Here is a 13,404-nt window from a genome sequence, read left to right on the forward strand (position 1 = left end):
CAGTGAAAACACCAAAATACTGCGAGAGGCCAGTGTGTTTTTCTGCAGGTAAACACCACCACACTACTCCAGTGGTTGATGACTGCTGGTATTGAGGGAAATGATTGGAAAGAAAATATGTATTTGTTTTGTTATGTAAACACAAAAGGGAAAGTTATATACTATGCCGTTAACACTCAGGCTTGTTCTGTGTAACAGATTTATGTGTCAGCTCAGTGGCCTTGTGGTTATAGTTGCCGCCCTGAGATTGGGAGGTCGGAGGTTCGATCCCTGGCCGAGTCATACCAAATACTATTAAAAAAAACTGTAACTAATGCCTCCCTGCTTGGCACTCAGCATCAAGGGTTGGGTTGGGGGTGAGTCCCTGCGACATGTATATAGTAATAGCATCATGTCCAGGGGATGTAGGTGTACATCATGTGACATACTAATGTCATGTCCAGGGGATGTACTTCAAGCTGCCTCACGCTATACAGAAACAGGAGATAGACTCCTGAACTATGGGCCACATGGCTCTGGTACTGTTGGTTCCCAAGACTACTTATTTACTTAAAGACCTCCTTAGCTCTAATACAGTACAGCTGCTAATGGCCACTGGAGACAAAGGGTTAGGCCGATGTATTATACTTTAATGACATTGGCTATATCACCCTGTCAATATGGCTCTTCTGTACAGCGTCTAGTGGGAAATGCTGAATCATGCTGGTAGGGGTTTTATTTTGGCATGAAAATAACGGTTACAAAATCTTGGTTTCACAATGTTGGCCATCGATCGGTATTGGAAAACACTTATTTTTGACCCCTATTGGAGACTGAAAACCACAGATACATTGAGCGTGGATGTTTCAGAACTTTTGCAAGTACTATGTCGTCTCTGTCGGGTGGAAACCTCATATGTCCAAAACTGTTTACTTTTCAGGATTCAAATTCAAAAAGTAATTCAAAAACGTACAATATGGAGATAAGAGGGTTTCATTCCCGACAGCAACGATGTGCAATTTGGAAATGGATTATTCCCACTGATTCCCCAACCCCTATCGATGTGTGAGTCGCACAGCGCCGGGTGCTTTGGCGCTCCTCACAGGGCTCAAGCCCGCTTCTGTCTGCCTTGTTTGGAACGTGATTGGATTAGTCCTCCTAACACCAGGACACTTGGCTCATTATTTGGATTGGATTACTCCTAAGTCCTAACACCAGGACACTTGGCTCATTATTTATTCGTAATTCTTCCCCTGGAAAAACCTTTTGCGTATAAGGGACGCCAGAGAGGTCAGCGGTCATTCTTAATGAGACGGGTCTGGATGGAATGATGGATTAGAATGGACATACATACATGTACACGTACATGAATAGAACGCATGGACATGTCTCTTGGGCTGGTCTAACCGGGTCAGTACAACCAGAGCTCCAGTGAAACGCACATACACACGCACGCGCGCACACCAGGCAGCAAGGAAGCTCCGCTGGATTTGAGGCCAAATAGGGAGTCATTATCAGCATGCAGTTCTAATTAATGGTCCCAGCAGATGTCGCTATATCCCCTCCTGATGGCTGCAAAAGCAGTTTTACTCCATTCAAGTGAATGAGGTTTTGGCCGGACTTTACACTTGATTTTATTACCGTAGTAAACATTTTCATAAATACTTTGTTTTCAAAAAAAGTATTTTTTCAATTATCATGATTTTTTAAATTATGGTGCCATTAATTTAAACATTTTCTAGGGCTTCTACTTGTTCTACCGAGTGAAGACCCGTCCCTTGCTGCGGTTGCAGGCAATAGCAGTCGTTTCTGGTTGCTTTTCGGGACCGGAAGTTCCAAGATGGTGGATTTGAGAGATTTGCTGAAAAAGTGGCTTCAAAACGGGTCGTAGAAACCAATGGGTCAACGGTTCCCTTCTTCCATATTTTTACCAGCTTGCAGAGCTGGTCTATATTCAGTCGCTGCAACTACTCGTTACTTTCTCGTTACTTTTTAACTTTTTCCTCATTGGCTGTCCTTTAGGCCAATGGGGAGTTCGCAATGTCTTCCCATACTCTGAACGGTGGTATTGTGTCATCACTGGGTGACTGCATCAGTCAGCGCAACACGTTCGCCCGAACGTCCTCTCAGGCTATGGCATCACAGATGCCAGCGGCCGTTCTCTCTTCTCAAAGAAGTTAAATATGTTATTTAAAACTGCAGTTTTTATTACAAGCCTAGTAGTTATTTTGGTTTATGTTTAGTAGGGATGTCCGATATTATCGGCCTCCCGATATTATCGGCCGATATTAGCATAAAAATTGATATCGGGAAAATATCGGTATCGGTTTTTGAAAAAAAAAATTTTTTTTACATTTTTTTTTGCTTTATAAATAAGTTACAGGAGTTCTTACTGTATATGGTGTGTGTGATATGAAATTTGAGCTTACCCTAATCACAATAATCCCCGCATATATCGGTATCGGTTGATATCGGTATCGGTAATTAAGAGTTGGACAATATCGGTATATCGGTTATCGGTAAAAAAGCCAATATCGGACAACCCTAATGTTTAGCCTACAGTTTAATATATATATTTTTGGTAATGTTTAGTAAGAGTCATCATGAGTTGACAGTACTTTTCAAGGGGTTTAGCTTGCCGCAAGCTGGTATAATATGACTGTGTCATTTCTTGTTTACAGTTTATGACGCACACGCGCGCGCGCACACACACACACACACACACACACACACACACACACACACACACACACACACACACACACACACACACACACACACACACACACACACACACACACACACACACACACACACATACATACAGAGAGGAAGGGACTCTGCTGAGTTCAGAATGTCTTTATATTCAGTATAAATCCATACAAATGTCTCTCTCGCTCTCTCTCTCTCTTCTCCCATCTGTTTAGGTGCCGAAACTGCCAGCAGTCTTTGCTCGCCCTTTTTATCTCTCTCTCTCTCTTTCCCCCTTCTCGCTTTCATCCTTTCCCTCCTTCCACTGTCCTTCATCTCAATCTGTTTACGTAACCCCCCCCCCTTCCCTTTTCTCCCCTATCCCTCCATCTTGTCCCTGTCTCTTTCCCCTTCATCTGGTCTCAGACTTTCTTCTCTCTCTCTCTCTCTCCCTCTCTCTCTCCCTGCCCGTCTGTGATGTGTGGCTGTGGGTGAGTTGTTTGACCCCCCCCCCACCCCGTGACCAGACTGAAACTGGGGAAGTTAAAGGTGGTGCGGCGGCAGCTGCTGCAGAGGTACAGTAGACAAACAAGACTCCCTCTTAACCCATTAAGACCTGAGGCCGATTAAAACAATTTCTTCTAAATCCTATCAGTTTTCTAAAAAACCTATGTTGCTATATCAATGGTGCTCAAACTTTTTCATATCAAGGACCCCCAAAATGATATGTAGACACTGGATGTAATTATCCAGATGAATATCAAACATGTTTGAGAGTAATGGACGGTCCTGATCGTCTGTGAGCAGATCGAGAGGTTTAATATTAGATTTTTTAAACACCTCACATTACAGGATGATCCGGGCAGATTACTACTACCAATCGTCAGGAGGGAGGGGTGGGCGTTTCTGACCCCAAATCTCCCTGATTCTCCTGTAGAGTGAGCTAGGCTTAAGGGTTAATCGATACACCAAAGACTCCCTCGAAGGGTTAATCTGTACTTCTAAGATGCCCTCTAAGGGTTTATCTATACATCTACAGTGGTACAGTAGATATTATATATTTTTTAAAAAGCATATTTTGACATTTGTAGACACCACCATACCTACTACTGGTTGCACAATGTCTTCCTCATGAATTAAAACACATTTATTGACAGGATAATTGACCATTGATAATCAACCGTATCAGGGATAACAGAATTGATCATTTGCTGCACAATGATCATGATGAGCTGCATTATGGCTTAGATCATTCATTATTGAGGGCTGTTATTGGGTATAGATTTGTTTATTGATAACGATGAAAAGTGAAAACAGCCTGATTCTGAAATGAGTATATAGTTCATTGAAGATAGACTTGATTGATCGATTGACAGGTATGAACACCAGCCGTTTGTGTCCTGCCTGGCGGGCCTCTACGGTTGCCAATGGAGACGCTATCAACGAGCCAGAGCACAGCCGGGAGAGTGCTGCTGCAGCAAGGTACATGCACGGCCGCACGCACATGCACCACACACATACACATACACATACACATTTTTTTCCATTTAGACATTGGCTATTCAGAAATAGCACAATGTACAAGCTCACAGGCTTGTACATCTGCTTTTTTTGGACATTAAAAAAAAAATGTTTAGAACATTTTTAATAATTTATATATTTTTCTTTTTATATAAATCTTCTCTTCTGGGGGGCCCTGGCACAAAACCTTTTCAGATCATGGGGGCCCATGGCCAAATATATATAATTTTGGGGGTCCCTGGCACGAAGAAGTTAGAGAATTACTGCTTTATGCATATACTGTGTACACACACATTTTCACAAGGGGTGCAACCGTAATGGATTTGATAGATTTATACAAAAAAATGCTTTTCATAAATCGTTGCTCTCGGGCAGAAACCTCATCTCCATATTCCAACCGAGCTTGTAGATCTGCTACTTTTGCTGTTTTTGAATTTGAATCCTGAAAAGTCACAGTTGTAGACATATGAGGTTTCCACCCGACAGAGAGGAAATAGTGAAAAATAGCCAATCTACAAGCTCACAATACACCCCGATGCGACGCGTTGGATAACACCGTTGTGCGACAAACTATAAACCACTTTCTTAAGTGGTTAATGTGGCTAATTGATTTAGTGGATTATAAAAAAAAAGTCAATTATTTTTGAAGTCAATTTGTCTATATATATATTATTATAATCCCAAAATACACATCTCGATTACATGATTAATTGAAAAAGAAATGGATAGTTGCCGCCCTAATTTGCACAACAAATGCACACAAACTACAGATAAAGAAGCATGCCTTCAGTGTGCTGCGTTCATTTACACTCCTCTGTGCTAGCATCTCTCTCTCTTTCTCTCTCTGTCTCTCTCTCTCTCTCTCTCTTTCTCTCTCTCTGTCCGCACACTGACACTACCTCGTGTGAAGCGGTGCGTTTGGTCTGGAGCTAAGCTTATCATTTATGCCAAAAACAGCAGACCTACAAGCTCACAACGTGTGACATCCGTGACTCATCGTGAGCTTGTACGTCTGCTATTTTCGACGCCGCCGACACCATTCGTACGACGAAGTATATGAACCCGGGCTTTTAAGTTTGCTGATAGTGCAGAGTGGGCTGGCTTATCGATTCCCCAGCCTGTCTGTCTGTCTGTCTGTATCTGAGTGTTTCCTGCTGACTCCAGTGGACAGGGCCTGGCCTGGCCTAGCGGGCCAGCGGTACTGGAGCTGCTTCATAACCAGGAACAAAATAACAGCAACAACATTCTACACGGTCAGCTATAGCGTAAAAAAAATGTGCAGAGACAGTCACACTGGATCACTCCACTGTTTGGACGCCTCTGTCTGCTGCACTGGCATAATAGTTTTGAGGTATCATCAAGTCCACGCTTGTACACCGTGTGTGTGTGTGTGTGTGTGTGTGTGTGTGTGTGTGTGTGTGTGTGTGTGTGTGTGTGTGTGTGTGTGTGTGCGTGTGCGTGTGTGTGGGTCGCAGGTGGAGTGTATCAGTTTTGGCCTCCTGATCATCACCTTCTTCCTGAGTTTTGTGTTCCTGTACTTCTGCACCGAAGCTCAGAACGACTACATCATCTTTGACTGGTGGGTGATACAGACACACACACACACAACTATGCCTAAACCTAACCTTAACCCCCAACCTCAGTAGAACCAGGGACGTGCACAGATAGACTCTAGGTGGTGCTTGAGCACCTGCCCTTTGCCCTCTTGACCAGAAGTGCCTTTTGAAAAAAGGGCACAGCAGGGGTCTTCAACCTAGGGGGGTCCTCAGAGTTACTACAGGGGGTCCGCCAAATCTTTATGTGATATGATTTTTCTTTTTACCATAACCACTCGAAACCTAGCATCCCTTTTCTGAGGAGAACTTTAGCCAAAAATAGCAGATCTACAAGCCCACAACGCCTCGCGCTGCGAGGCGTTGTGGGCTTGTAGATCGGCTATTTTTGGCAAAGAGGTATAAGTGTAGAGGGAAAAAAGAGCAGACCAAGTAAACAAAAAAAAGTATAATTTACTTGAGCACCTGCCCCTCAAAATGTCTGTGCACGCCACTGAGTAGAACTATGCCTGCCAGGAAGCCAATCAGACACAGGTAAGGCGGGTCTATCCTATAACGTTGGTGGAATCCATACTAACGCGTCCTTTCCCAGGTAATAATCATATCGTCGCTGTCGGGCAGAAACCTCTTATCTCCATATTCTTTTCGTATTTTTCGCAAATGAACACCGTACTTGATCATACTGTACAGTACTACAGCGTCACACAAAAGCATCGAACGTAGCAGATCTGCATTTTGAGCTTGTGGATCTGCTACTTTTTATGCTTTTGAATTTTAATCCTGAAAAGTGACAGTTTTGGACAGTTTTTGAGGTTTCCACCCGCCAGAGACCTTTATTTAATGTGATCATCTTTTGAATGGTAGTCATTCATGTTGTTTGTTATTATGCAGGCTGAACTTTGGGACTCTGGGGTTCTGGTTCCCCTGGTCTCTGGTGCTGCTGGTGCTCGCTGCAGCTCTCTTCACATACATCACTCTACTGCTGGTGAGAACACACAGCTACAGTACTACATGCACACACACACACACACACACACACACACACACACACACACACACACACACACACACACACACACACACACACACACACACACACACACACACACACACACACACACACACACACACACACACACACACACACACACACACACACACACACACACACACACACACACAAAGATAGGCCTATGTCTATTGAGAGACTAGCCATGACGTCCTGCACAAATTATCGAGTCATTTAAAAAATAAAAAAAAGTAAACATTTTACAACTCAAATCTTTGCTTCTGGGGGGTCCCTGGAACAAAACATTTTGAGATGGGGTTCCACGGCCAAATGCATATCAGGCTGGGTGGCCTCTAAGTGGAGAGGACAAGAAATTGGCTCCCAAAGTGGGGTCTGGGGACTTCCTTGGGGGGTTTCCAGAGGGTCCCTAGCTATTATTTAGGACACTTCTCTTCTCTTCTCTTCTCTTCTCTTCTCTTCTCTTCTCTTCTCTTCTCTTCTCTTCTCTTCTCTTCTCTTCTCTTCTCTTCTCTTCTCTTCTCTTCTCTTCTCTTCTCTTCTCTTCTCTTCTCTTCTCTTCCCTTCCCTTCCCTTCCCTTCCCTTCCCTTCCCTTCCCTTCTCTTCTCTTCTCTTCTCTTCCCTCCTCTCCTCTCCTCTCCTCTCCTCTCCTCTCCTCTCCTCTCTTCTCTTCTCTTCTCTTCTCTTCTCTTCTCTTCTCTTCTCTTCTCTTCTCTTCTCTTCTCTTCTCTTCTCTTCTCTTCTAAACCCAACGTTATTAATAGTACAGCTGCTAGAGCCATAGGAAACTGATGTATTGATATGCATATGTAAATGTGTTGTACAGGTTGTGGCGGTGTATCTACTGGCTGAGGGACAGAGGCTGTACCTTCACTGGAGCCACAAGGTACACACATACGCACGCACGCACATGCGCGCACACACACACACACACACACACACACACACACACACACACACACACACACACACACACACACACACACACACACACACACACACACACACACACACACACACACACACACACACACACACACACACACGCACACACACACTAGACAGGGTACATTTTCAGAGAAGCATAACCCCGAAGGCATTTCGTGTTTATTTTTGGTATACAACATTTCTAGGGGTATTAAGGGGTGCTGAATCCAAATCTGCTGTATACCCAGCGCAAAAATGTCAATTAAGGCCTCAAAATTGAGAAATTCAACATGGCCGCCAGCGCCAGGACCTCTTTCCAAAAAAACAGGTGCTAAACCCACATTCTTTATTCTACTGACATGAAACTTTGCACAGAACATCTGCACTTATGGGGGAAGAAAGTAGGAATATAGCTGGGGTGCAACCATGAGAGTAACAGGGTGTTTTTGACTGTCTAACTGTAATCTTTGTATAGGCGAGGATACAAAAATGACATTTCTTCAGTGTTTGCAGGAATACTACAGCAATTTGGTAATAACTGTACAGTGTTGGACACCAACATTGGAATCCCCCAAGTCTTAGCTTTCTTCAGGTACCAAGTTTATGCCAGTAGCCCTTATAAGTCTGGATATATAAGCATTTTAGTGTAAGCATGCTGTTTTATAGTAGGGTCCGAAAGTGAGGTTCTGTGACCATCCTTTGGCAAGTATGTTTTTACGATTGATTTGACCTCTATGGACCCTTTAGAAAAGATTTAGCCCCCAGGTCCCTCCCAAAAATACCGGCATTTTTTGCTAGACAGCCAAATTCAAAATGGCCCCCGGCGCCATCTCTAAAAATTTACTTTTGATCTGGATGACCTAGAATCATGTATGAAGGCACTTTTCCATACAAGTCAACCATGAGGATTCCAAATCTGACACAATTTTAATTGTCAGACCTCGTTTTGACTCCGAAATTCAAGATGGCCGACATCCAGTACAGTAAAAACTTATACCCAGGGGGCAAAGAACCAGATGGGCTAGAAATAAAAACTTGGTGTCTATTTCATGGTTTCAGAGCATGAGAAACTCAATGGAATACTTATCTTTATGATTGGGTGTGTCTGGACCTTTAATTTGCATATTTCCAAGATGGACGCCACGCAAAAATGAGTTTTACTTTGACTTTTACAGTGACAGCTGACTGTTATGGCAAAAAGTCTGCTTTTTAAGTAATATGAACACATTTGGTCAGTTTGAGCTTTAATTTATATGTTGTCAATATGGCAGACCCACACCATGAGTCTGGTCAGAGTCGTGTAATCCGGGATGCAGAGATGGTAGTCAAGGCAGCAGTGGAGACTAACCCATTTACAGTGAGCACATCATCCATGATCAACATATCTACAGGACAGTGTGCTGATTCCACATCCACAGTCAAGGACGACTTGATGAGTGTGAAAGAACTGGGTCTGAAGGCACTGTGTGAGTCACTGTCCAGTGAACAGAAGAAGACAAGAATAATGAAGCTTAACACTTTCTACACTCAAAACACAAAATCTAAACAATCTAAGGGGAAAACCTCAGCACCTGGCAAGAGCAATGAAATTACTGCCCTCCTTCGCATGACCCTAATCATAGCCAGTGGTGGAGAACTCAACCTTGTTGACTTTATAGGCAACCACGAGTGCAGTGACTTCCCCCCTTCCCTCTTCCAGGAAGATGGCAGGATGAGAACAGGTACCAAGGCAAGCCTTGTGAAGGTCCTGAAAGAGGAGACCAAAGTTGCATGTATCCCTGACCTGCCTACAGACCTGCCTACAGAAGACAGAAAAACAGCAGTAGTTATTGATGCCATGTATGCCATGCGCCATTGGTCGTTCCTGAAAGGTGAAGCATTTGGAACAATCGCTGAACGATACCAACGTCTGCTGTTGAATGATGTGCCTGCTGGCACAGAGATCATTCACTTCTGTTTTGACCGGTACTGTGGACCTAGTCTTAAGACAGCTGAGCAAGAACACAGATATGCTTGACCAAAACCTACCAAAGAATATGAAGTCAGTATGCATTACACAGCTCCAGATCCTCAGGAGTTTTTTGCTGTGTCAGCTAACAAGGCAAACCTATTGAGTTTCCTCTGTGACGAATGGTGTGAAAATGAGAAACTTAAGTCGGCCCTTGGTCCAACACATCTTTACCTGGGTGGGGGGTTTAAAGAAGAGACAAGGAGTGTGGTGATCAAGGAGGGGTCTATTGAAGATGTCCCTGCACTAGAATCCACACAACAGGAGGCTGATACAAGAATAATACTCCACACCCTGTACAGTGTCCAGAATGACAAAGTTGACAGAGTTGTCAGAATCAGAATCAGAAGACTTTATTGCCATGACATGTGAACATGTTAGGAATTTCATTTGGTACAGCGGAGCACAGTTTACAACAGACAGAAACAACACTCCCCAACACCACAGCAGCCATGGGCGGCGCTGTCATCCATGCCAATGACACAGACATCATCATCATGTGCCTTTACTATGCAGCAACCCATCTCCGATGCCTTCCAGAGCTGTGGGTGAGAACAGAGCAAAATTCATACCTTCCTATCCATCAAATGGTATCAGCACTGGGTCTCGCACAGTGTCGTGCCCTGCCCTTTATCCATAGTTTAAGTGGCAGAGATACTGTACCACCAGCTATCCCTTCTTCACTGGGAAGAAGGCATGGTTCAAGGCCATCATGCGTCTGGATCTCTGCACTTGAGGAGTTTGGTGAAAACTCTTATGATTCCCTCTCAGATGACGTCCATCAATCAGGCACGAGACCTCACAATTGCTGTATATACATCCAAAGCGGACCACCAGGAGGATTTTGACCTGAGTAAGCTTAGAGTGTACAAGTTCCTCAATAATAGATCAACCCTCTTAAAGCTGCTGCCCCCGACAGATAATTCCTTTGACCTGCACCTGAGAAGAGCTGTTCTAGCAACCATAATAGATAAATGTGCACATATCGCCAAGCCGGATATTCCTTCTTTCACAGAGTATGGATGTTCTCTCAGTGCTAGCAATGCAGTCCCCCTTGCATCTACCGAGCCAGCCTGGCCTGTGTCAATGAACAAGGCAATATCATGCAGCTGTATCAAAGGCTGCCAGAAAAACTGTTCCCGTGCAAAGAAGGCAATTCCATTCTACTTAGGATGCCGTTGCCAGGGACTGGAGACACGATGCAGCAGGATCAGTGCAACATGACAACAGTGACAGTGAATAGCATTGTACCATAGTATCATTGGCTTTAGAAGCAGGCAAGACTGAACCATAGAGGTCAAAATGAACCTTTTGTAGGCAACCTCAACTCCGCTTTTACTCTATTTGTCACTAAGTAGTCTATCTTTTGTTATGTTACTTGAATGCATACCACTATGTTAATTTGTATAGCCCTAAAGTTGAAGTTTTTGGCAAGTCTTGGAGTGTGCATGTGTCTGTTTATATTGTATTTAGTTTATTAAAATGATACATAAGGTACATTGTGGGCTTTTTCTCCGATTTTTCTCTGCAATCATCCCCACAACTATAGATCTATAAATCAATAAATGGAAAATGTAATACCATACATTATTTATGACTGCAGCCATATTGACAACATATAAATTAAAGCGCAAACTGACCAAATGTGTTCATATTGCTTAAAAAGCAGACTTTTTGCCATAACAGTAAGCTGTCACTGTAAAAGTCATAGTAAAACTCATTTTCGCGTGGCGTCCATCTTGGAAATATGCAAATTAAAGGTCCAGACACACCCAATCATAAAGATAAGTATTCCATTGAGTTTCTCATGCTCTGAAACCATGAAATAGACACCAAGTTTTTATTTCTAGCCCATCTGGTTCTTTGCCCCCTGGGTATAAGTTTTTACTGTACTGGATGTCGGCCATCTTGAATTTCGGAGTCAAAACGAGGTCTGACAATTAAAATTGTGTCAGATTTGGAATCCTCATGGTTGACTTGTATGGAAAAGTGCCTTCATACATGATTCTAGGTCATCCAGATCAAAAGTAAATTTTTAGAGATGGCGCCGGGGGCCATTTTGAATTTGGCTGTCTAGCAAAAAATGCCGGTATTTTTGGGAGGGACCTGGGGGCTAAATCTTTTCTAAAGGGTCCATAGAGGTCAAATCAATCGTAAAAACATACTTGCCAAAGGATGGTCACAGAACCTCACTTTCGGACCCTACTATAAAACAGCATGCTTACACTAAAATGCTTATATATCCAGACTTATAAGGGCTACTGGCATAAACTTGGTACCTGAAGAAAGCTAAGACTTGGGGGATTCCAATGTTGGTGTCCAACACTGTACAGTTATTACCAAATTGCTGTAGTATTCCTGCAAACACTGAAGAAATGTCATTTTTGTATCCTCGCCTATACAAAGATTACAGTTAGACAGTCAAAAACACCCTGTTACTCTCATGGTTGCACCCCAGCTATATTCCTACTTTCTTCCCCCATAAGTGCAGATGTTCTGCGCAAAGTTTCATGTCAGTAGAATAAAGAATGTGGGTTTAGCACCTGTTTTTTTGGAAAGAGGTCCTGGCGCTGGCGGCCATGTTGAATTTCTCAATTTTGAGGCCTTAATTGACATTTTTGCGCTGGGTATACAGCAGATTTGGATTCAGCACCCCTTAATACCCCTAGAAATGTTGTATACCAAAAATAAACACGAAATGCCTTCAGCATTTTATACAAGCACATTTTCTGAAATTCTGCCTAGTCTACACTGGCATGTGAGTGCACAGTGTTGTTTCAACGTTTTCAGGCCAAGGACCCCCTAGCTGAGAGAGAGATGAAGCAGGGACCCCCTACTCTATATTGTATAAAATTGTGTTTCAGATTTTTTTTACTTAGTCTGCTATTTTTTCCCTCAACACCTTGCCAAAAATAGCCGATCTACAAGCTCTCAACGCCTCACGCTGCGAGGCGTTGACCCCCTGTAGCTCTGTAGCTCTTGACCCCCTATAGAAGCTCTAAGGACCCCCTAGGGGTCCCGGACCCCCTGTTGAAGAACCCTGTAATAGACCATGTACAAAAATAACAAGAAAAGAGCTGTCACTGTGTGTATCAGATTGGTAGCGTGGTGACTTTCCTCTTTGTTATTGTGTGTATCATGGTGACGTTGTTCATCGGTGTTACTGTGTGTGTGTGTGTGTGTGTGTGTGTGTGTGTGTGTTACTGTGTGTATCAGATTGGTATCGTGGTGGCGCTGGTGTTCACCGTGTCGGCCACCGCTTTCCTCTCAGACCTCTGGAGCAAAGAATGGAAGACCATCCTCCTCTCCCTCCAGGTTGGCTGACACACACACGGTTTAATTAATGAAAGTATTTAAATGTCTTTAATCCTACTCTCTAGACCTGGTTCTCAGCCTGTGGGTCGGGACCCCCAGCTCAACCTCAACTCCTACAATTCCAGTGCTTGTCAGGGTGGGGGGGGGGGTCCCCAGTTCAAATATGATTATTTTGGGGGTTCCCCAGATCAAATGTGATTATTTTGGGGGATCCCCAGATCAAATGTGATTATTTTGGGGGTTCCCCAGATCAAATGTGATTATTTTGAGGGTTCCCCAGATCAAATATGATTATTTTGGGGGTTCCCCAGATCAAATGTGATTATTTTGAGGGTTCCCCAGATCAAATATGATTATTTTGGGGGTTCCCCAGATCAAATGT

At 43.5% G+C, this 13,404-nt stretch overlaps 1 protein-coding gene across 1 annotated transcript in view; it reads left to right on the forward strand.

The window, feature by feature from the left end:
* Positions 1 to 3,186: 3,186 nt before the first annotated feature.
* gdpd4a (glycerophosphodiester phosphodiesterase domain containing 4a) overlaps positions 3,187 to 13,404 on the forward strand; it is a gene marked incomplete at its 5' end in the record, with an annotated part of 44,056 nt that continues 33,838 nt past the window's right edge. The window contains 6 exons of the mRNA XM_084064576.1: positions 3,187 to 3,245; positions 4,047 to 4,152; positions 5,667 to 5,770; positions 6,636 to 6,729; positions 7,599 to 7,658; positions 12,924 to 13,022. Of these exons, the coding sequence (XP_083920702.1) occupies positions 3,187 to 3,245; positions 4,047 to 4,152; positions 5,667 to 5,770; positions 6,636 to 6,729; positions 7,599 to 7,658; positions 12,924 to 13,022 (522 nt within the window). The remainder of the gene's footprint in view (positions 3,246 to 4,046; positions 4,153 to 5,666; positions 5,771 to 6,635; positions 6,730 to 7,598; positions 7,659 to 12,923; positions 13,023 to 13,404) is intronic.

This window comes from Gymnoscopelus microlampas (genome assembly GCF_963454915.1).
Source record: "Gymnoscopelus microlampas genome assembly, chromosome: 8".
Taxonomy (NCBI): Eukaryota; Metazoa; Chordata; class Actinopteri; order Myctophiformes; family Myctophidae; genus Gymnoscopelus; species Gymnoscopelus microlampas.